This window comes from Sturnira hondurensis, unplaced genomic scaffold (genome assembly GCF_014824575.4).
Source record: "Sturnira hondurensis isolate 20B ecotype Veracruz unplaced genomic scaffold, ASM1482457v3 Scaffold0000396, whole genome shotgun sequence".
Taxonomy (NCBI): Eukaryota; Metazoa; Chordata; class Mammalia; order Chiroptera; family Phyllostomidae; genus Sturnira; species Sturnira hondurensis.
The window spans coordinates 8,163,219-8,188,696 of NW_028073027.1; the positions used below are offsets into that span (position 1 = coordinate 8,163,219).

Here is a 25,478-nt window from a genome sequence, read left to right on the forward strand (position 1 = left end):
CCAGGCCACGTCGGTTCCCCGTGATCCTAATGTCCCTTTAACAGGATGTTTCGGGGACTTCGACTTTTCCGCGTCCACTTTGGAACATTTAAGATGCATCCAAAGACGAAGTCCCCAACCAACTCCACAACTGAAGCCTTTCACGTTTTCTCCGGAGGCCAGCCCCTCACCCAGAGACACGCGGGTTCGAGAAGGCAAGCTCCCTCTAGACTCACCGCCCCCTACCCAGCCCTAAACGCGCGCTCCAAACACAGAAGGCCGGGGAGGGGCAAGACGTCCCGCCCACCTGCCCCGCCCAACGCGCGCCAGAGAAGAGAAGGGGGTTCCAGTAGGTTTCCGCAATTCAGTTTTTTTTGCCTCCTCAGAGCACAGTTCCCATTATGGGAAAAGTCTGGCTCCAGCAATCCTCAACAGTTCTAAAAGATTAACTATTATTAAAACTCCTGTCACCACCAGAGCTCGCGAGTTTATGCCCACTTCATAGCTCGAGCTCCGCCCCCACGGAGACGCCCCCAAAGCCACCCCCGCGAGTCCGCGCTTACGCTTTACGGGCGGCGCGCGACGCGCTCGTCCGCCCCGCTTGCCCCGCCCCCTACTCCCGCCCCTCTCTGGAAAGCCAGCGCTTACGAACTGAGGCGTTGGGCGGTAGGCACGCGTGGTCGCCTCATCCACCCTACCTCCCATTATTGTTGCTACTTTTCTGGGTGAGACACTGCAGCTTCTCTTCCCCTGCCGTGAGTCCCTCCTTTCTTCTCCTTGGGACTCGGCGCGCGCCGCGGGCGGCCGCCTCCGCAGCTCTCACGCCTCGAGCGTGCAGTGCGCTTGCGCGCCCGCGGCTTTCGTGTCCCCGCGCGCCCTCCCCCCTCTCGCTCCTCTATAACTTGGCTGGCTCCGAAGAGGCGCCACGGGAGTCGGAGGGCGGGGAGCTTAGAGGAGGGAGCTTGAGAGTTGTGGAGACTAGTGACTGGAAGAAGTCGCAGTCTGCTCGGGTCTGCTCCTTCCCGCTCCCGGTCTGGCTTACACATCTACTCCGCCTCCTACCCCAGCCCTCGCCCCGGTCCTTCTCCCGTCCGGGGCCTCTGCGGGTAGTTCTCCGGGTTTCGGCGCGACGGGGGCGCCCCGGGGGTGCCCTCGCCCTCCGGGTGCAGACGGGCAGCGGGCGGGATGTGGCGCCTGGTGCCCCCTAAGCTGGGCCGCCTGTCCCGCTCGCTGAAACTGGCGGCACTGGGCAGCCTGTTGGTGCTGATGGTGCTGCACTCGCCGTCGCTGCTCGCCTCCTGGCAGCGCAACGAACTGGCCGACCGGCGCTTTCTGCAGCTCAATAAGTGCCCGGCGTGTTTTGGTACGAGCTGGTGCCGCCGCTTTCTCAACGGGCAGGTGGTGTTCGAGGCGTGGGGCCGCCTGCGCCTGCTGGACTTTCTCAACGTGAAGAACGTCTATTTCGCGCAGTACGGCGAGCCCCGCGAGGGCGGCCGCCGGCGCGTGGTGCTCAAGCGCCTGGGCTCGCAGCGCGAGCTGGCGCAGCTCGACCAGAGCATCTGTAAGCGGGCCACCGGCCGGCCGCGCTGTGACCTGCTCCAGGCCATGCCTCGCACCGAGTTCGCGCGCCTTAACGGCGACGTGCGGCTGCTCACGCCGGAGGCAGTGGAGGGCTGGTCGGACCTGGTGCACTGCCCCTCGCAGCGCCTGCTGGACCGTCTGGTACGCCGCTACGCCGAGACCAAGGACTCGGGCAGCTTCCTGCTCCGCAATCTTAAGGACTCGGAGCGCATGCAGCTGCTGCTGACCCTGGCCTTCAACCCGGAGCCGCTGGTGCTACAGGTAGGTACCGAATCCGGGCCGGGCGGCCTGCGGGAGGGGCCGCGCTGGGAGCGGGAGCCGGGAGAGGTGGCTCCTCTGGCGCTGGTTCCCCAGTTTAGACCTGGTGCACTTGGGCCAGGTTGCAGGTGTGGGAAAGGACTAGCGCTGGAATCCCTTGGGCGCTGTACGGGATTGCGTAGGGCGACCCGGCGGGTGCAATCTGCTCTTGTCACCTAGACGCGTCGCTTCAAGGACTTGATAGTGGATCCTTCGACGCCAGAGGGAGCGCGTCTGGTATGCTTCCAAAATGTCTTTCCTGTGAGTTTTCTTCTGTTCTCCTCCTTCCTTGCCTTTCTGCTTTTATCCTCCCAGGGTTGCATTTCCAGGCGCAGTCTGTTCACGAGTCCTTGGGCATTTTTTGGTTCTTTTCAAATGTTTCTTTACCGCATTTGCTCTCCCCTTTAGTAACATGCATTGCTAGGCTAACTTCAGCCCCACAGTTGGTCTTTGTCTTATTCGGCTCATTTACCTGGCAGATCCTTGGAAAAGCTAATTTGGGGGCAAGCTGGGGGAGCTAAGGGCACAAAATGGGGAAGGTGGTCGGGACGAGGTTAATAATAATCCTTGCTTTGGTGGGATTTAAGGGGAGGGAAAAGTTAAGGCTTCGTTCCACTTGGCGGCCGAAAAGGTTAAAGCCAAGACGGACATTTTCATCCGGCTCCTGTGACCTGCCCTGGTCGTCTGGTATTTGGCTGCAGGAAAAAGCTGAAATATTAGGCCAGGGCTAGAAATGAGAAGGAGATTTTCACCTCTCCTTTAGTTGAATTACTGGCACTCTCTTTCTTTTGAAAACAAACATGCCTTTTAGGGGAGTAGTTTGAGTTCTTTGCACTAGTGACAGCCAAACAGCAAACAAAACTTAAAAAAAATTAACCCAAAACAAAAATCTGTGTTCACCTTTGGAGTAGTTACTGAGTTTCTACACATTCCCACCCGGCTTTAGCGCCATGTCCTTGGATAGTGATTGCAACTGTGGGGGTGTGATCCCTCCTGCTAACCGCAGGGAAAGTTACTTGCTCTTTTTCCATACCAGTTGTTGTTGTATTTTCAGTACAAGGGGGAAAACATGGTTTGAAATCAATCACAAGTAATTTTGATATACTTTTTGCTTTTTCTGCAGTGTTAAGAATGTCACTGGTGGCTGGAGAGTTTGTACAGGGTTGAATAAATTAGTAATGTGCCATGTTCATTTATGTTGCTTTCTTTTCTCAAGCTCTGATACCCAACTTAGCTAAGAGAAACCAGTTTTGTTTGATTAGTTCAGCCAAATAACTTTAACACAATATAAATATTTAGCCTTAAAACTTTTAGTGTGGATCTTGGTAAGTTTGAAGGTGTGCTAGAATGTAGTATGTGGTAGGTCAGATTTAAAGTACATATTGTATATTAAAACCTTGCTCTTTTTAACAGTGAAATGGTTAAATGTCCATTGAAGAAATTTATTTGGTAGTTTTAAAACTAGTCAGCTGCAAAAGTTTAAAGCTGTATTTATGATATGTACACGTAACTTGACAATTTTTTAAACAATTTAAGCTGCCTTTTTTTCTTTTGAGAAATAGATGGTTATGTTAGCAAGGTGGTCCCTGGAAAAAACTTAAGTAGATTAGCCTCTCAAATTTGCTGGGATTCATAAATTTAGTAATGGTAAATACATGTTTTCTGTACTTTATAATAGTGGCTGACTATTTGAAAGATTTTAATCAGGTAATAACTGAGTATTGAGGTATAAGACACATTTAATACCAAAACTAATATTTTAAGAACATCATGGGTTATGTATGTAGTTCTTTCCAAAAATATGGCATTTGAGTATGAAAAACTTTGGTATTTGGTTTACACTAAAGTAAACCTGCTTTATTTGGGAAGGTTTTCTATTTTTTGAAGTTTGAAGTTGTGTTGGAATATTCAATTTACTTTATAGTTGAGATAACCGTGTGCTTGTATCTTATTTTCTGATCAACTCTCCCCTCAAAATAACTGTTTCTTTCTCTGTTTTCATCTTTAATGGTAAACAGCTCTTTAAAAATCAGTTAATATTCTTGTAATTTAAGCTTAGTGACATAATTGCTCTGAATGAGGGGGTATCCAGAAATGAGTTATAGGTAGGAGAGTGTATTTTTAGTATGTTTGGTGTTTATTATGAAGAAATATATGCATCAGTGTTGTTGACTGGCATTTGTAAATGCATTTTTAATTTAGGCGACCCAGTTCTATACATACTCTGTGAAATATAAATTGTACTCTTTATTATCAGTTATATTGTTACTTACTTATTTTTTTACTTAATTAATGAGCAGGTAGAATAAGAGACTTTATTTTTAAGTCAGCGATCTTCGTAGAGCTGCTGCTTTCTTTACAGAACCACTTCATCTTTGGTAAAAACTAGTGAGTTAAGAAATGTGGACAGTTATTACTTGAGGTGTGCTGATAGTATAAAACCACTGAAATGAATCTTAAAATTCTGTGCTTAAGTACAAAGATTGTTGCACATTAAGTGAAATCATGATGTCAATTGCTTTTTGTTATCTAGACAAAGTATATAATTTTAATGTACTGGTTTCTATGAAACTGTTAATAGCTGTTTGTTAGTTTTGGAATATTAATTGATAATAGAAAAACTCACCAGAATTTGGCTTTATATTTATATTTTGATTCATGTATTTTTAAAAATGTCTTTGTGAGGGTACAAGTGTGTATTTTATGGTTTAAAGAGGAACTCAGTTTTTCCTGATGGAGGGAGCTACTTAACTGAATTTTGGGCATTTGGTGACAAACTAGATTTTTTCAATCTTATATTGTCTAAAAATTAATTACTTTAAAAAAAAGCCTTTTGAGCTGATGTTGTCAAACTCTTAACAAATAGTTCCAGTGCAGTAAACATGTTTCCAAAATAAGCATTTAAACATCTTTTTTGATAAGGTACCAGTGGAAGAATTGAAAAAGAATGTATGAATTTAACCATAAACTTGCCTATTCTGATTCTAAGAAACAGTAACAAATTGAAGTTTCTATTATGCCCCGAAAGGACATTTGAAAGGTGTTAAATGTCTGTAAGGAATATTATAAACATACTTAAAGTTCTATATATTTATAATACAGAATTCCCATTTGAAATGGTGTGAAAGTATAACTCTTTCCATTGGTGGATAGTTTTACTATCATACAGCAACTTCTCCAGCTCTGAGGAAAGTTGTTCTGTTATAGAATTATTTCCTAAAAAACTTTTATAAACATCAACCCACAGGATAATGCTAGTACCTTTACCTTCTACTCTGATACTTTCTTTTCATCCTCAAGGTTTTACTTTACCAAGAGGTATATTTTAATTACAAATGTGTCATAATACTATGCAAAAAATTGAGGAGGACATTGTTGGTTTTATGTTGTGCAATAGCATTCCTGGAATATTCAGAAGTGGAGGTGTTGAAGTATTTGGCAGGATGACAACATGTTTTCTGTTATTGTATTGTTACATTTTCTACCAGTATTGGTACTTACCTGTTCTTGAACTTACAGAAGTTGGTGTGTGGGAGAAAAATGTCGGATTTCCGAAGTCCAGACTGTATCTCTTGACTTGATCACCTGGAGATAGTGAAGATGTTTTGTTTACAGAAACAAAGAAGCTCCTGGTTGTTTAGGGAGGTGGAGTTGGGAATTTGTTCTACTCTTACTTACATTTTGTAGAACTTACTTGCCTTAAGTTTCTGAATCCTGATTTTAATAGGACTTCATTACTTTTTATAGTATGACTATCACTATTTAAGCTATGCATTTTAAGCTTTCATTTTAATTCCTGTAAATGGCATGATACACTCAAAACTCTTTATATAGTGCATGATGCCTAGTAAGCACTCAATAAATGATAGATGTTAAAGAAGGTAAAAAGTAACTTTAATGCATTTGGTCATCTGTTTTGAAACTTCTTTGGATATGGATCACCTTAAAAACAGTTCCAATGACTGCTATCTACCATATCTGTACTTACATTGATTTAGTTATAGCCCTACATTATATAGGATGAGTTTTTACAGGAAACTTTGTTGTTTTTATACTTAATAAATCATTTCTGCGGGAGAAGAACATATTTTTAGGTGTTGTGCCTATGGTGTAGTTTCTGAAGTAAACAAAATATTATGGCCAGTTAGCTAATTGTAGGTTGATAAACTTTTCCTGGGTCATTTTAGTTATCTGTAAAATGAGACTGTTGGTTTAGATTCTTTCCTTTTGAACCCCAACGTCCCATGACTCTCAAACTCTTGATTTGAGAAATAATAATTTTTCTACTTCTCTTCTGAGCTTGACTTTAATTTGTGGGTTTCAGCTCTTCTAAAAGGGGTTGGAGGTGTTGGGACCTGGTCCCTGCCAGGGGTATAGGTTGGAGGACAGAATAGATAGATAACCTTACTTCACACTGGTCTCTCTACCCCTAAATTTTACACACATAAAATCAGGTTGAAACAAACACTGGAAACTGCCGTTATAGGAAATACATATGAAAAAATATATATATGTGTGGACGTAAAGGTAGCCAAGGATCTTGTATGGCTATATAGAGTTCAGAAAGCATGTTCTAGGTTTCTTTTCAAGTTTGGGGAGCTGCGTACTTCTCTCCACCTGACTGCTGCTGTAGTAACTGCGTTCCCAGATTTAGCTTCAGAGATGGTTCTTTCTGACAAGGTAATTCTGAGCAGAGCACGTTTATCCAATAAATTCATAAGCTTAAATCTAGAGGGTTTTTGTGGTTGTTGTTTATCTTCAGCGGAGGTTTCATTGGCACTTGAATATCCTTCATGAAAAAGCATACAAAAATAATAAAGTAAGTCTGTGTACCTCAGATCCAACAAAGAGGGAGACTTGTATTTTGGAAAGGCCGTAGAAATAGTCAGTGACCCTTAGGTTAGCCTCACTTCCACATCAGTGGAGTAGAATCATTTGACACTCTGGCCTACTTTCTAGATGAATCCATACCTTCTGACCGTGATTAATTCTGAGGTTCTTTCTGTACTTTTGTCTAATCTTTGAACTCTTTGTTTTCATGCTTCCGCTGCATGGGTCAGCCCAGGTTCCTCAAGCATGTTGAGGGGTGGAATAGAAAGCTTAAGGTTTGGGGATCTGTTTTCTGGACATGAGTGTTCAGTTTCTCAGGGGAAACTTCAGACTGGTTTTTATTCTCTGTTTTATTGGCTTTTGGCTTATGGTCTCTGGCTTACTTCCTGTATTGCCATCATTGCCAAATTGACTCTTCACAGAATGCTGACATTTTTTCTTTTGTCCCTTTTCATTCATGTGTACATTAAGCTAATGGGGCCTTAAAATACAAGCGCTATGTGTTTTTCTGCACATACAGTGAACTTTAGCATATAACTGTAAAATGCCTTAAGATTGTAAATTACTAAGGGAAGATGAGGGTGGTTATGTATTCATCCTGGTCATAGACCCTGAAAGGCTTTAAATTATGTAACCAATTTGTATTTTATCCAATTTGTATGCCTTTTGTAAAAACAGATTCTTGATAGAAGTTATCTGTGAAATAGCGGGAAGCTCTTTGGGCTTAACAGTCCTGGACTTAGAGTCAGAAGAACTGAAGTCTGTTTGAAGAACAAATAGACTGATCTAAGGTGTTTGGATTGGAAGGATCTTTCTAGGCAGCAAGAAGCCTGCTGTGTAGGAGATAAGTAAATGATTGTAGTGGATGTCGCATAGTAAGTACTGCAAACAAGACGGATACTCTATTAGGTAACTTATTTAGGGAGCGATATCTGGGTGTGTCTTCATAGCAGGGGGTACTAGGGAAGATTTCAGGAGGATTTGAGCTCTGAAAGGCAAATGGGATTTTGCCCATAGATGGGAGAGGACCAGCAATGGTGGTGGTACTGAGGGAGCAATCTACACTACCTTACAGTTATTAGGTGGCATCGAGCAAGTTGCTTAATGTTTAAGAGCCAGAGATTTTTAATCAGTAAAATTGTAAAGTTAACATTTATCCAACAGGATTGTTTTAAAGACTAAAGAAAACAGGATTATTTACGTAACATATACAAAATATCTTTAATTGTAAAGTTTTTTTAAACAAAACATTATTATTACTTTGTAAATTACCTTATTTTTAGATAGCTATAGTAGTTGAAAAGTTCTTTAGTACGTTATGTTGATATCTCTCTTAGAAATATGTAAATTTTATTCTTCTTTTAACAAACATTCAAATGTCACCTCCTTTATGTGTACACACATCATAAATACATATATGGCTTCTGCTTCAAGCCATAGTTTCTTTGGAATCATAATTAAAAGGGGGTTAGGGATTTGTTCCATATGAAGTACAGTGAGTAAAATGAATATTGTGGGAAACAGGGTTTAGATAAGGATCCAGCAGCACAAAGCAAATAGTTTAATTTTTGTCTGTAAATCATTATTATGGTTTAATAATTCTATTTAGTACGCTGATGAATGATTTTAAAAATAGAGGTTTAATTTGGGACATTTACAGGCATTCCTGAGACAGATTGTTAAAAGATTTATTATCCAAGGTAGATATGCTGCTTCAGGGCCTTCGTATTTTGCGTGTCTAGTGCTCATTTGGAGTTCTGACTCTGAAGTGAGGAGGCCCGACAGGGACTATGTGGTACTGCCCAGTGGTGCCTGGAGCTGATCTGTATGCCCTTGGGATACAGTAAAGTTGACAGGACAAGGCACAGTTTGTACAACTGTTGCTTTCTGGGGCATTAGGTGTGGACAGCAAACAAGGAACAAGGTGATTTCAAATTTACATTCTATAAAAAGAACAGAGCAGACTCCTCTGATGGAGAATTGGATTGGGAATAGAATACTTTAAATTGGGTGGTCAGGAAGAATGTTACATTTTAGCTGAGGTGTGGATGATGAGAAAAAGCCAGTGGTGCTAAATGCTGAGGGCAGAGGGTTTTTTAGGCAAGAGATGCTGCAAATGAAGAGGCCTCCATGCAGGATCAAGCATGGGAATTGGGAAATATGGTACAATATAGGGTCACAGAGAGAGTAGGCAAGGACTCTATCCTATGTAGCCTTATAACCATACATAGTGAACTTTAGGGTTTTATTTTCAGAGAAATATGAAACACCAGAAGTGTTTTTAACTGGGCCAGGTTTGTAGAAAATGGGTTTTAAGCATTAGAGAACTAGTTTAAGGGAAAGAGCTTGGTGGTTTGGATTAAGATGGTTGCAGTGGGGTTTATGAAAAATGGTCAGAGCTAGTATATTTTGGAGAAATAGCTGACAACTATTTCTTAAAGTGTTAAGGTATGAGGGAAAGAGAACGATAAAGTCTGTCTCCTGGGTTTTCAGTCTGAGCAACTAACTACTGACTAAGGAGTCCTCTTTATAATGAAAGAGCCCAGAGAAGGAATGGCTTTAGAATACAGGGACCCCAAGAGTTTTGTTTTGGCTGTTTTAAATTTAAGGCAATAATAGGAATACAAATGTAAAACTGGGCACCAGGTATTTAACAGAGGGAGATACTGTGCTAGTAGCAGATATTTTGCTAGGTTCTTCTGAAGCACCATTGTAAATCCAGTCTGTGTTTCAAAGGAGCCAGAGACGTTAGTATTGGCCAGGCTGTTTAAAGAAACCAGATATTGACTAAAGAAAAAGTAAGTTAGCATTCTTAGGTTATTGGGCCAAAGGAAGCTTATTTTTTTTTCTTTCTTTGAATTTTTGTTTTATTGGGAATATATTTGACTATGGTGTTTGTAGGTATATTTCAACTTAGAATTGTGGATCACAATTGCCGGTTGTCAGAGTAGGTAAGGAACAGTCAATTGAGACATGTACATTTATGCATATTTAAAATTTGTGGCTAAGTGTCTTTTTTTTTAGTGGGAAAAGTGTTTTTAAGCTATTTGCTTTAACTGATGATTTATTTCTATTAAACTTAGGTAGCTTTTTTGTTGTTGATGTGTTTTGACATTAGTTTCCAGTTTCAGATATAGCTGTGTTGGGTATGATATTTAGTGAAATAATACAACCTTTTTCAAAGCATTGCTTAATGGTTTTGGAATCTAGGTGGGTAGAAAATGGCATTCAGAAAGTCATTTAATGAAATAAATGGAACATATCTTATGACTTGAAAATCTTGAGATTGAATCCCTAGTATTTGCCGTGGATTTTGGTAGTATAAGTTAAAAAACTAAGGTCATAAGAGTAATTTTAACAAAAATTAGGGAACCATTTAATTATCCCAGTAATTTTACTATATTCCCTCTCCAAACAGTTCACAAAGCTGTGAACACATTAGTCTGTCACCAGTACAGTTGACTAATCTCTGTGAACAGCTGTTATAACATGCATTACTGCAGTGGAATTTTGTTAAAATTTGAGCTTTTAAAAATAATTTTAAAGTTAAATCAAGCCTTTATGCATTTTCTATGCTTTTGATAACATTTTCTATATGGAAGTGTTCTCAAGTTTAAATTTGTTTGTGCACACACTCACAGAAATGCCAATTCTGTTGAAAATCTGTAATCAGATCTTAGAGTATATGTTTTTATTATAGATAAATTTCTTTTTAAGTCAGTTTCTTTTTACTAGAAATTTCCCTTTTAAAAAGAAAAAAACGGTTTTGTAACACATTTTGTCCTTAGGCAAATTGCAAAGTTATGTTCCTTTTAATGATATGTTGTAAGGTAATAAATGACTATAAAATAGTTTATATTTTTTGTATGGAAGAAATTATGGTCTTTGAAATTTAGTTTGCAAATCCTACTTTTGGTCATGTAGGGAGGAAAAAAAGGAATGGAACACAAGTACATTAGAGTTGACCTCATTTACATGCCATTCATTGTAAGTAATTAAGTGAATAAAGCCCAGAGGTAACGTTTTATGTATTTTTACTCATACATTCCATGTCTCCAATTTTCGTGACTCTTCTGACATAATAGAATAAAACAACCTGGTAGAGTAATTTCTGTTGATCAAAAAGTATTATGATACTTTAAAAATTTGATATTGGTTAATTCTGATATTTCTGAAAATTAAAGCTTTGACGTATATTGGGTTGGTCAAAAAGTTTTAGTTTTTTCTGTACCATGGCTCTAGTAGTGCTTACTTGTCTTGAACTTTGTTTGAAACAATTTTGTTAGATTGTATTGTAGTAGCTCTCATATCAGGGTGCATTTAAAAAAAAACTTACCAAATTGGTGAGTTTTTGTGCCATTTTAATATTGAAGATGGAAAATATACAACATTTTCAGCATATTATGCTTTATTATTTCAAGAAAAGTAAAAACGCAATGGAAATGCAAAAAAACATTTGTGCTGTGTATGAAGAATATGCTGTGATTGATCAGATGTGTCAGAAGGGTTTAGAAGTTTTTGGTACTATTGAAATTTTGGCCAAATAATTCTTTGCTGTTGGGTTGTCTTATGCATTGGAAGATGTTTAGCAGCATCTTTGGCCTCTACTCACTAGAAGTCAATAGTGGGAGACAGCCGACATGCTCAAAATATCCCAATCAATATAGAATTGGTAAAAGTGAAAAATGTGTCTTTTATTTTACGGAAAAAACTAAATGGACAAAACTTTTGGCCAACCCAGTGTTTGGGTTTTTTATAGCATGTAGACCATGTTGAGGAGTTTGTGTTTTATTCTGTTAAGTCTCAATGTCATGTGATCCCTTCCCCCTTCTCCAGACTCTATTACTGTACCTCAAGCCATTTGTTCCTCATGCTTTGGCCTTCTACCCCATCTTTGTGCCCCTCCGCCGATTCTGAGAAGACAGTTTCTGGCTCTAACATGTGCGTAGAAAATTCTTACTATCCCACCCTCAGTCTGCCTAATATAGTCCTCCTGTAGATCTCAAGCTATGTAGCACCTCCTTAGACGGGTTGCCCTTTACCACACAATCTAATAAGAAGTCTCTGCTCTGTCTTGATATATTCCTTTTCTGTAATTTGTAACAAATTCCATCATTTATAATTTATGTGTGTTGAATAACAATCCTCCCAACTCAGGCTAAAAGAGCTTCCTGAGAATAGGGACTATATTTTATTTACAGCTGTTTACTTAGTATTTCATGGTGGAGTTAGGCTAGATCTAGGATTTTTAAATTCAGAGCGTTTTCATGCCACAGCGACTCTCTCACTGCTTTATACTTCAGCTGCTTATAGTAGTCAGTGAAATGTGGGTTAACTTAAAGCCCCTTATAGGTAGTTCCAAATTTAAAAACCTATAGAAAGTAGGTTTTGTTAAAAAAATTTTTAAAATGTGAAAACACATGATGTCATTTATATGTTTGATCCCACTTGGGATGAATACACTTACATTCTTTTTGCAGCATAATATGTTTTTGTGTGTGTGTGTGTGTCTGTGTGTGTGTGTGGGCGGGGTGCTGCCCCAGACCACTGGAGGCATTGTAATGTAAATATGAAATGCATGCACTGTTGCCGTTTCAAAATCCGAAAACTTCTGAAACAGGAGGATTCCGAAACTGAGGGATTGTATTAGCCTGACTTTCCCTCGTATTACTTGTGTAAGTTTAGGTGAATCACTTCAACTGTGCTGATAAGATTGAACTAGATTTACAACTCAGGTACCTTCCAACTCTAGAATTAGATTTCACATCCTCTTTATTGATCACATAAATGTGATACTTGCTTTTTGATCAGTAGATAGGTGGTAGGTTACTTCAGCATTGACAGTTTACTTTGTGTTGCTTACTTATTCAAGGAATAACGAATTACAGTGCTGTATTATGTGTGTACAAGTTACCAAGTTTTAAATTTTGTATTTTTAGTACTTGTGGATGCCCTATATATTTCTCAGAACACTGAGCATTTTTAAAGTCTGGTAACTAATTTATATGTCCCACTGTAAATTAGAAACTGCTAATGGACAGTGAAGATATATTTCTAATTTAGTGGTTCTTGGCTATATTTGGAAGGAGCTCATTATTTGTATGTGACTTTCAGGTAGGTGATAACAAAGTCAGCACATCTCTTGTTAAATATCTGGACTTTTTATTCAGCAGATTTAATTAAGTATTGAAATGTTTCTGTAAACAATTCTTTATAAAGTAGTATTAAATCTACAAATAATATTTTAAGCATTTTTTTCTCTGTTCCTTGTATTGCCCTGGTAAATACGTTGGTACAGGTGTTATTCCGGTTTTACAGAGGAAGATACAGAGTTTTGACTTTGCCAGGGTCACACAGATAGTGAGATGCAGAGGTGAAGGTTGACTTTAAAAGCTAGTTTTTTTATTTTTAGCTTGATGATTCTACTATATACTATATTGTTTTTTAGATATAGAATTTTATATTAGATACCATGAAGAATATAAAATAATTTAAATTTTCTTATCTTGATAGTAGATAGACTTTCACCTTCATTTTATTTTCTCTCAAAACAGAAGATGATCAGAGTAGTTGTTTATTTGTTTCTTGAAATCTTGTTTTTAAGCTACTGATAATGCATATGTATTATTTCAGTTTAATGATAACCAAGAAGTAACTTATGGTTTTCTGTTAAAAATCTAAAAGATACCTAGACATGATGGTTTATCTTATGTTTCATCTTTAAGTCTTAGCAGTTAACTGTGTTTGGCTAATACTTAAATACCCATTTTTAATATTTACTTTGATAGTAATACTCAACAGATGTTTTACTCTACTTTAGAGTAATAGAACTTTGTGCAGTTATACAGTCTTAAATTAATATTTAGTTTTAAAAACTTTACATCTTATCTTTATGACATACATTCAAACAGGATGAAAATCCTGAACAATTACTGGTAGTGCTTGTAATCCAATTGTAATTTAAATCATTAGTTGTTTAAAAACTCCTTCCTAACTGGAAAGTATTTGTACATATTTTTTCAATTGTAAGTAATTCATTAAAATATACACATTTTATTTTAAATTACTTTAAACTATGTGCCTGTTGTTCTTGGCAGTTTGAAAATTAGATTTTAGGATTTGGTTCAAAGTTTGAGAAGTGTGGATTGCCCCAGTCAACTTACTCTAGCTTCTGTATTTTGCATGTTGTGGGAGTTTGGGAGTCAGGAAGTAAGAGGTTGTGTTTCTGGGTGTTCATATACTTAAGAAATCCAAGCCATAACATCTTAAAAATTTTGTCTCACAAACCACTTGACCACAGTAATTTTGATTCTAAGCCCAAATTGTTTTAAATGCAATTATAATTATGTTGGCTTCCTTTGAGCATTTTTTGTACTACATGTGAAGTGTTCAAAAAAATTCTGTTGTCATCAGTGAAATCTGACGATTTTGGTAATACAATGAGAAATTCTTGTCATATGAGCAAGTGGTATAAATTAATTCATTAAAATTTTTTTAACAGATGTAGGTAGCAAACTGTATGAAAGATTGTAGTGCTCTTCTTAAAACGAGGCACAGCAGGATCTCTGTTAGCGTTGTTGGAAATCACTACATGGATGTGAAGTTGCTTGGTGTGACATTCGGTCCTATATTTTATCCTCTTCTGTATGGGGCGTGGGTAATGAAGTGTATATTTGACTGTTGTTTGCCAGTTGGAAAGGCTCCAAAAACAAGGGGACATTTGTACATGTGCAGATGTTGGCAGGGTTCCCTTTTCTCCTGTTGTCAAAGATCATTTTATTTGCACAAAGATATGTTTGTATCTGTTGTACAATATGGCATGTGAATGACATACCAGAATTGTATGGAAAAGTGTTTTGTTTTACTTCTGGATGTTAAAACTATATAATCTCACACATTTACTTATTTTTAGTGATTTTACTTTTTACGCCAATGACTTTATAAATGAATACTTCTGGGAAACAGTTAACTCTTTTGTAAACATTTTGTCAGACAAAATTTCCAAGGTCCTGTAATTTAAGTTGGGAGGAAGAGTTGAAAACGTGGTTAGCAAACAGTTCTTGCACTTCACATTGGACATGAGTCAATCTGTCACTTTTCCCAATGCCCAAAAGAAAGAAAACATTCTCAGATATAAGATTAAAAATATTCCTTTTCCTAATTGCTAAAGAATTAGTAAATATTTTCTCTGACTAAAATTGAATCAGTTCACTTACTATAGTTCAAGATTCATGCTATCTAATTTTTTATTTATATGATTAGTGTTTTATCACAAAACTTAAGATAAAAATAAAATGTTATGTGTACAAACAAGTAGTTATTGTGAATTGAAAGAATGGGAAAGAAGAAAATGTGAAAATAGGCAATTATTTGGATACGGTTGAGTTTTAGAAATCTTTTTGTTTTAAAAGTTGATGAACATTTTAACATAAGACTATTGAGTTTTGTCAAATTTATGAAAGCTCAGGCTACAGTTGATGCTACTTGTTTTTCTTGAGGGGTCCAAGAAGACGAGCCTCATCTCCAGCTCTCTGAATATATGTGGATTGTTTGATATTTGGCAGTAGAAGTAGGTTACATGTCTACTCTGTAATGCTTTCCTTTGCTTCTTCTGCAGTATTTGAATCAATGTCATGTTCTCAGCTTCCTTTTTCCAATTTGTGGAAGGTGCTCTGCTAAAGGAAAATACCTCCGATAAAGCCTATCATTTTATTTAACCTGAAAACAACTTGTTCGTTGTCATGGAAGATTGTTGCTTTAGAATGTTAGCTCTCCTGGTAGTTAAAAAATCTCTTAGAAAACTTTGAGATAGAATAAATAGTTCTGAAGTTGGGCTAAAGGTGAGCAGAAAATGTGATGTTGTACAGCCAGAGGGACTTGGAGTGGAGGTTGCATTCATAGGATGTCAGATTGCTCTTCACCAGCTGTTGAGGGTGGGTTAAAAGACACTTCCCAGAATCTTCCTCTGAACTCTACCCCAAGGGCCTGCACCACTTCTTAGTAACCAGCATTAATTATATTTATAATTATTTGCCTGATGCCTGTTTCCTACTAAAGTTTTTATTTTAGAGACTCTGTTTAGTTCGCTCTTATTGCCAGTGTTACACACAGTGCCTGGTGCCTGGTAAATGCAGCTGAATAATAGGCCTGCCTTGCTGTCCATTCAGAAGAAAGGATTGCTTGATTGTATTCCACATAAATCAGAAAGCTAAATGAAAGCATTAATACTTTTATTTTTATTTGTTTATTTATTTATTTATATTGTTGTTCAAGTACAGTTTTCTGTCTTTTATTTCCATCCCAGCCCACCCCTTCCCATTTCCAACCCCCTCTCCTTGTTTTTGTCCATGTGTCCTTTATACTTGTTCCTCCTATAAACCCTTCTCCTTTTCTCCTGAAATTTCCTCCCCTCTGGTCACTGTCATCCTTTTCTCTATTTCTGTGTCTTTGGTTATATTTTGCTTGTTTCTGTTGTTGATTAGGTTCCTGTTAAAGATGAGATCATATGGTATTTGTCTTTCACCACCTGGCATATTTTGCTTAGGATAGGAAAGCATGAATACTTTTAGATTTGGTAATAAATGAGTATCTTTTGTTTTGTTGGTTGCTCAGTTTGGTTCTGAGATTTTGATAAGCAATACTTATTCTGTTTTAGCTTTATCAGGTAAAGTTACCTATTTATTTTTTTTCAGATCTATAGTAATGGTATGAATTAGAAAAGAAACTTAAGTTTCTGTTGAACTAGTAACTATAACAAGAGAATCCAAGCTTACGCAATCTCTACTGAGAGTATTTGGGGATAGACCTAGGCTATCTTCATTAGCATCTCTTACAATATTAAGATAATTCTTTTGTAGAGTTTTCCATCTGATGAAGGTTGGCCATTTGCAAAGTACCTTGGAGCTTGTGGAAGAATGGTGGCCGTAAATTATGTTGGAGAAGAACTGTGGAGCTACTTTAATGCACCATGGGAAAAACGAGTTGACCTTGCTTGGCAATTAATGGAAATAGCAGAGCAACTTACAAACAATGACTTTGAATTTGCACTCTACCTCCTGGATGTCAGCTTTGACAATTTTGCAGTTGGTCCTAGAGATGGGAAGGTAATCATTGTGGATGCTGAAAATGTTTTGGTTGCTGACAAAAGGCTAATTAGACAAAGTAAGTATATAACTTTTAGGTTTGTTTTTGTATGCTTTTTTTCTCTTTGTCAAAATGATGTTTATATTTGTATGAAGCAAGTCTGTAATATTCACTTTAGGTGGCAACCTTGCATCTTTCTTTGTTTTATTTGATCAGTATCAGTAAATAAATACTGATTCATTACACATGCATTCTTGATCATAGTTTCTTCATATTTAGTAAAATATCCTTTTGGTTCATTCAGACTCAGATATACTCAGAGTGTGTATATATGCATGCTTTTGTTTTTGTTTTACTGGCCTGCTGTCTTCTGTGGGTTAGGAGTCTAATGCAGAATTAAGTTTTATATACAGGTTACAGACTACCAGAAAGATTGTGCTCTCAGGGAGGCCTTATTTTTCGTGCTGTTCTGCGGGGTTCCTACACTGTTTTTAATCGTGTAGGTGATTCCTGGTGCTGCAAATCTCTAGCCTGGTTTGACAGTGTTACATCTTACCCAAAACTTTGCTCACCATTTCCTTGTGAGCTCCTCACAGTGTAGGTGGGCAGAGTGTCTGAAGTGTATTTAAAATTAAATGCCTTAGGAATTTTAAAGCATTGGGGACGAAGCCTATAATTCTATAACAAATTTACTAGGTAAAAAGCAACTGAAGTTGTTGCTGTTTGGTGAGAGTGTTATATCTTTAACTCCCTCCCCTCCCTCCATATGAGGCACTTTCCATCAACAGAGAAACCAGAGTTTGTGGCACCTGGGGAACACCTTGAATGTAACAGCAGTAGATTAAGTGGGCTCTGTTTGCGTGATCCTGTTAAATAACTTGGTTTTCTCGGTGCCTTGTTCTGGTTCCACACTCACCAGACTGCTTTCTGGTTATATCTGACTGCCCTGTAGGGCCTCTTATGGGGTGGACACTTTGTGGGAGTGCTGGCCCCCACTTTACCTCTTCCTTCGTTTGTGAGGGTGGCAGCAGCCTGAGCACCATGCTTTTCTTTCTTAAAATGTACAATTCATCGGTTTTTATTATATTCCTAGAATTCTGCCCACTTGCCTAAACTGTTAAAATGTGCATTCCAAGGCCCTGGCTGGTGTAGCTCAGTGGATTGAGCACAGGCCTGCGAACCAGAGGATCGAGGTTCAATTCCCAGTCAGGGCACATGCCTGGGTTGCAGGTCGGTTCTCTGCAGGTCAACTCCCAGCAGGGGATGCACGAAAGGCAACCATACATTGATGTTTCTCTTCCTCTCTTCCTCCCCTCTAAAGATAAATAAATAAATAAAATCTTTTTAAAAGTGTGCATTCCAGTGTTTGTAACATGGTTTTTTGTAGTTTTATTGATGTGGACATTCTGGAATACATGTTACAATCTTACACCAATTCATTCCTGAGTTGGAATGAATACAACCTGTAGCTTCTGTATTCTTGCATTTCACACAAAGAGCATTGCTCCAGGTGTTTGTTGGCGCTGCCCACAAACTGGCGCTGCCCAGTTCTTCTCAAGTGGCTCTTGGTAGGGCTAACTAGCCACTTTGCAAAAGGCCACATCTGTTTCTTCACCCTCTTTTCTGAACTCTTTCTAGTAAATTACCTTATTTTCCTTTACAAGGAAGTGCGGATTTTGATGGGACATCTCCATCAGTGTCGTCCTTGCCTTTAACTTCTACACCAGTGAAAACAGTACACATTCATCCCTCTTCTTCATATGTAGTGCAGCCTGTGTCCGAACCTGTCCCACAGGTTTTCTTGAACTCCCACCTTCCTCCTCACAATCCATTTCCTCTTAATTTCCCATGTGCAGGCTTGTCCGAGACTCTTTCCTGCTTTCCCCCTGTGTTTAAAAGTATTGCTTACGCTGCTTTTCTCTACTTCCTGGGCTTCCATTCATCCCTCAGCCATTAAAACCTGGCTTAGAAGTCTGCATTACCATTAGCAACCACTGAATTGGCCAATTCCTGAAGTCACTGATTAGTAACAACTTCCTGAAATTATTTACTACCTTGGTTTTCCTCAGTTTTAGTAGTTCCTTTTTTAAAAAACATTAATCTTATTTCCCCTTTGCTTAGAGCTTTTAATGACTTCCCATTGTTCCTCAGTAAAATTCAGACTCTCCCAGAGCATGATCTGTGTGACTCACCCTAATGTGCTGCTTTTTTTCACATCCCTCTGTCCATTTTTGCCCTCAATGTCTCAGCAATAGTGGCCTTAAAGATTTCTTGAATGAACCTTTCCACATTTGGGCTTCCCATGTGCAGTTTCCTTTGTCTCAGATGCCTCCTCCATCATCCACATACTGCTAGGTACTAGTCCTCCAAGCCTTAGTTTAACTCTGAGAGACCTGACCACTCTATCTAATAGTAAAAAAGGGTGTTTCTTTCATAAATTTTTCCCCTGTTTCCTTCATAGTGTTTCCCACAATTTATGATAGATAATGTTTATTTATTTACTTGCTTAGTTCCTATTTCACTTACTAGATTGTAAGGCAGTGAGGATAGGAGCAGTGCATACTAATCTGTTTTGTTTACCATTAGACACCCTTGCCTGCTGTAGAGTAGGCATTCAAAAAACTACTTGCCCAATGAATGAGTTTCTTTCACTAACCTCTCCTCTGACAAACCCTTACGTTTTAAGGTTCTGCCCTTAGTCTTTTTTCTCCTTTGCTTTCAACATGCTTTCCAACACAATCAGGTCATTCTCTTGGGTCCATCAAGTCTTTTGTGCTGATGCATTCTAAGTAGATGTACTGTATTTCTGAATTCAGTCGTAAGTTTGGAGTTTGTTTCTAGTTGCATATATTATATGTTCACTTGAATACCTCATAGCCACTTTATATTTATTTATATATAAAATGTTAACACTATTATGTTAATAGTGTCTACCTTGTCATCTAATTAGAACCTTAAACTTTACTTACAAACTTACCTATTAATTTTTGTCACAGATGTTTCTACAATCTGGATTTTTAATCTCTACTATTGAAACTTTATTATTTTATTTTATTTTTTAATTTAATTTTAGAGAGAGGTGAAGGGAGGAAGAAAGAGAGGAACATCGATGTGCAAGAGATAACATTGATAGATTGCCTCTCCAATGCCCCCCGGCCTGGGGACCTGGCCCAAAATCCAGGCGTGGGCCCTGAATGGGAATCAAACTGACAGCGTCTCTGTTTGCAGGCCGGTACTCAGTCCACTGAGCCGCACCAGCCAGGGCTGGACTTCTTTTTTAATTGCTGTCACTGTGTTAGTCCCTCCAGTCTTTAGTCTAGAATTATCTTTCTATAAAACATCATGATCACAACCACACTAGATACATTGTATTTCTCTAGTCTCTTCTGTACCTCCTCCCCAAGTACCTGTCATACACTCTAGCCACAGTGAACTCTTTCCTGAACTAGCTGGACCAGTCCCTTAAATTCATGCCTTTGCACATACCGTACCCGAGGCCTAGAGTGATGTTTTTCCCTTTTTTTTCTTTTTGGCTTGCTTATCTTGTAAGGCGGCCTTTAGCAACCTGAGACAGAAGTAGCACTTCCTCTGTGTTCCTGTGCCGTACTACTTACTACTGTATGACACTATATATAGATGGAAGGTTTCCCTCTCCCCAGGGTGTCCAACACTTGGCATCCAACCCATGGCCTGCAGGCTGCATGTGGCCCGGGATGGCTATAAATGAGGCCCAACACAAAATTGTAAATTTACTTAAAACCTTCTTTTTGCTTATCAGTTTTCAATAGTGTTTGTATCTTTAATGTGTGGCCCAAGACAACTCTTCTTCTTCCCATGTGGCCCAGAGACACCAAAAGTTTGGACACCCTACTGAACCCTTCAGTAGTAGGGACCTCATCTGATCCTTCAACCTGGCACTTGTGTGCTTACAATAAATCTTGTATCAATATATAAATTAATATATTTAAATATTTAAAGTCAAAATATAATTTTAAGAACAAATACTACTATGTTCATGAATTGTCATATTTTGGGAAGCAATAAAAACTGTTAAAATATATTTTTCTCTTTCTGCTTTTTTTCTTTTACAGATAAACCTGAAAATTGGGATGTATGGTATGAAAGCAAATTTGATGACTGTGATAAGGAAGCTTGCTTATCATTTTCAAAAGAAATTCTTTGTGCTCGTGCCACTGTGGATCACAATTACTATGCTGTTTGTCAGAACCTCTTATCCAGACATGCCACCTGGCGTGGCACTTCTGGAGGGCTCCTTCATGACCCACCAAATGAAATTGCCAAAGACGGCCGACTGGAGGCCTTGCTGGACGAGTGTGCTAATCCAAAGAAGCGCTACGGCAGGTTCCAGGCTGCTAAGGAACTGCGTGAATACCTAGCACAATTAAGTAACAATGTGAGGTAGTCTATGGTGAACTTTTCCCCTTTAAATAGCACTGGCTAATACTAAACCAACAAAAACTGTCCAGAAAAAGGAAATTTGGAAGTAATACATTCAGAGGATGATAAGTGCACTGATAGATCTTACGTTACATCCATCAAAAATAAGACATTATGTCAAAAATCTCATGAGTCGTCTGCAAATAAGTTTGCTCTTACACTTTGGAGACTTGAGCTTTCTTTGACTGCTTTGCCCCCTTGAATGCCTGAGTGCATTAAAGAATATTGTTACGCTATTGGAAATGAGTCTGATAGTTACATTGGCTTGTGTATCAAAGGGTACTTGGTACTTGACTTAGTCGGCATTACTATCATGATTTTGTGAATCTCGTACATTTTCTTTGAATGTCAAGTTAGATTGGCCTGTTTTATAGGTCACTTTTTTCTTCCAATGTATACTTTTTGTTTTTTCATTTTTATGGTTTTTATTCAGTTACATATTCAGGTTACTGTAGTTGTTCACTTAAATTTGGGCTAGTTTTCATTCAGTGCTATGCGGTACATACTAACTGAAGGCAGGATTCCCAGGTTTACTGTGTTTTTTCAGAAAGCTGAATGTTATGTAAATACTTCCCTTCCCACTTTCTGTGGTTTCACCATTGCATGAGGTCATTTAAGGTTATTTAACAGTTACATCACTCTGTGCCAATAATTACAAGTGTACACTAAACATGAGGTTGGCATATGTTGCAAAATGTCATTTAGTCCTTTAAAGGCTTTAATAAGAGTATATTATTAACTTCACCTTGATGTTAATTTTGAGAGAAAAAAAACTCAGTATTTTTTAAATGCTAACTCTAGTCCAAGATAGTAATGCAAATGCCAAAGAAATATTAGGCCTAGTCCTATGGTTAGAATTTAAAATTGGTCACTTACGCATTCTTACTATCCCACTTCCAATATTTTCTGTCATTATTAAATTAAAGTCTCCCTAGTTATTTTATGTTCAAAAGGTAAGCTACTGTTTGTCAGTATAGATAACTTAAAGATATTCTACCTGTTGTTCATCAGTAGATTTGACAAAAATTAACGTAGTAGTCATCATCTGAGTTTAATCAGGCCTCATAAATTTTGATTGATGAACTAGTAATTTTTACTGTAAGCAGACAGTTTAGCTAGTGTGCCAAACTTGGTCTTCACTACCCAATTGTTAAACGTCAAACATCAAAATTTAAATATGTGGGTAAAAATGAACAAATGTGAAATTTGTGGGCTATTTTAAAAGTTACAATTTATATATTGTTGACTGTCACTAACAGTGGTGTTTTTCTGTTTGAAATCATTAATTTTGTTAATGGCAAAGTTTGGTGTAGTGTGCAGTATTTAGTTCTAGGCTGACTTTATTCTTAATCAGAAAGTGATTAAAATATGCACAACCAAAGCCAGGTTTTTCTTCTGTTTTTCATTCATTCAGCGACTATTTATTGAACATCAACTCTGCCAGGCACATTACTAGCTGCTACACACTCACTAAACATGACATGGTTAACTTACTTTACAATAATTATCAAATACTTTAATGTAGGTATATCTTAAGTTGAAATAGCATTCATTAAGCTAAGATGATTTCATGTTGTTTTACTATTAAGGAAATTCTATTTGTACCATCTATAACTGGGTTGCTATAAAAAAGAGCAGGATGTTATTAATAAAGGTAATCCCAGTTTAAAACTGGGTGAAGGGTAAGATCTCTTCATTATAAAATAGATTGCAGTATGTTAACTTTTATACATCAGTATGTTGCTTATTATCAACTAGCCCTCAAACACTTAAGTGCTAGGAATTTTACTATGCTTTTTACAACTTTGAGGGGGTTAGGTTAAATTACTTGTCAGACATTCAAGCCTCTTAATCAAAGCTTCAGACAAAATACACATTTTCAAAACGGAGCACCTTTTATATTTGATAAAGTATTCATTACAAACCTTAGAATGCTGATCACAGAGGGGTTGCCTCTCTGTGGTCTAGCAAACATCTTTTTGAAAGTGACTGATTGCAGGAGAGGAAGTGAGAACACAGCTGTTGGTGGTGACTGCTACTTTAGGTAGTTTTTAAAACTGCCATTCCCCTCTCGCTCCCCCAGATTATGTGGAATTTCTTTTATCTTTGGGAAAAGGCTGAGAAGATGCTAGAAGAATTAGGAATTTCAAATTACAGGGAAAAATGTGTATTTGAAAAGCAATAAATATTTTGTTCACTTTGCTATCAAGATACTCACTATCAGATATTTATTATACAGCAGCAATTTATATTTTTAATCATTGCCCATTAATAGATGCAGTAAAATATTTTTGAATCAGACATTTGGGGTTTGTATGTGCATTAAAAGTTGTCTTTTGTACTGTAAGTTACTGTTTAATTTGAATATTTTATCAGAACTGTCTCCCTGTGCCTTTACAACATAAAGTTGTTTCTGCAACTTTAATGCTCTTAATAAAGCATACTTTAAGAATCACACTTGTCAGACTCTCTCTTAACTTCAAATATCTAAATTGTTTCTTGAGTGAAAGGTGAGGTTATGTAGATAAGTCATTTGTTTTCTCTTGCATTTATTTTGACATAATTCTCAGAAACTATCTGGGTGTGAGCTGGACTTTGTGTTTTCTATTTTTATGTAATGACATTTTTAACTTTCATGACTAAAATGGTAATAAGCTTTATTATAGAATTATTTAAATGTATACAAAAGAGTCATACAAGGAACAGTAAGTAGTGTAACCATGGTTAATGCTAACTTCAGAACATGTGGTCCTACTTGTTTACATGCTCCTGCCTACTTGCTTCCAGCTTATTTTGAAAAAAATCTGGAGATATTTAATTCAAGTGTTTTACACATTACACATTTTCTTCAACAAAACCACAATATTATTTTATATGAAAAAAATTAATAGTAATACCTCAGTATTACTAAAAGCTCAAAATCCAACTGCAAGGGCTCTGAATCACTGGCTCTATACCAAGAGTAATTTGATTATTAATAAGCATAATAACAAAAATGGATTGTAACACATTAAATATGTAAATTATGTATTCAAAGTGATAACAAAAAATAAACCCATTTAGTCATATTTGGAAGGCTATTGAGGAATTAATCTGAAAACTGGTTAACTTGGAGACAAGAAGCATTTGTCCTGCCTATCCCAAGGTAATTAGATAATTGAGGGGGAAAGAATCTATAGACTATGTAGAATTATTCCAGTTAATAAATGCAAGAGTCTTGTTAGAGTGTATGTACCTAAATAATTGACAGAAGCTTAGGCGATGATTATGAATGGCTGGAAAAGCTGATGAAGAATTTTGTATGAATGGATCAGGATGTCAAGACCTGGATTCGCTGCTCATTCATGACTTTCCTTCCACTCAGCCAAAAGTAGTACCCAGCAGCACCTGTGAAGCATCTGGCCAGAAAAAATCCTGCACCTGGTCAAGCCCCCAAATCTGTCCATCACGGAGAAGCACAGCATAAAGGACCATGTGAAAGGACATCATGGGGATGCGGTCAACAAAGTCCTGAACGGGGTCCATTGTACAGGATAAATAACTCGGTTTTGTGTATCAAATTGTAAGGAAAAGGGGTAGGGGAAGCTTTTCATTCATGGAGACTTAAGTAACACATAAAGTAAATGCAAATGTTACCTTTCTACCCCGATTTGATTTGAACAGATCAATTTTGAAACGAAATAGAAACAAAAATTTGAACTGAACCATAAGGTAAATGTCTTGGACAACCTTATCTACTTAATTTTGCATTTGCTTTAATATGTGGAAAAACATAGAAGTACCTGTTCTATATTGTAGAAAGTTAACAGCCACAGTTGATTATACTAGTTAGCTATATGCCTAAATTTTATAATAGGACATTTTAGTTCTTTTTCTTTTGGAAAGTATTTGCTCGCGGTCCCAAAATTAAGTAGTGGTAAACCTAGGGCTTAACACAGATTTTCTGATGGCCTGCGACGTTCTACTGCAGTGAGATGCGACTTCTAAGAACCAGGAGCTTATATTTGGAGACAAAATCATATAGTTGTAAAAACCTTCACATGCATTTCCTCAGTTATTAAATTAGGGGAGGTGAAGATGTGTGAGGGCAAGGAAACAAATCCCAAGTGAGATGCAGACAATTTGAAAAAGAAGAGAATGTAAGGGTTAAGAGATGGGGAAAGGAGGATAGAAAATGAGGAAAAATAACAGTTCACACCTTTTTCCTTTTGACATAAGAACTTTAGGACTCTCAAACATCTCTGCAGATT

General features: G+C 37.9%; 1 protein-coding gene across 2 annotated transcripts; it reads left to right on the forward strand.

The window, feature by feature from the left end:
* Positions 1 to 842: 842 nt before the first annotated feature.
* DIPK2A (divergent protein kinase domain 2A) lies at positions 843 to 23,683 on the forward strand. 2 transcript variants are annotated; one of them, XM_037040427.1, is made up of 3 exons: positions 843 to 1,821; positions 16,545 to 16,848; positions 20,862 to 23,683. In XM_037040427.1, the coding sequence occupies exons 1-3, from the start codon at positions 1,165 to 1,167 to the stop codon at positions 21,191 to 21,193; spliced, it is 1,293 nt and encodes a 430-aa protein (XP_036896322.1). In that variant the 5' UTR covers positions 843 to 1,164; the 3' UTR covers positions 21,194 to 23,683. The 2 variants fall into 2 exon arrangements, with proteins under 2 accessions (XP_036896322.1, XP_036896330.1); XM_037040435.1 differs by lacking the exon at positions 843 to 1,821 and adding an exon at positions 1,906 to 2,094.
* The last annotated feature ends 1,795 nt before the right edge of the window (positions 23,684 to 25,478 follow it).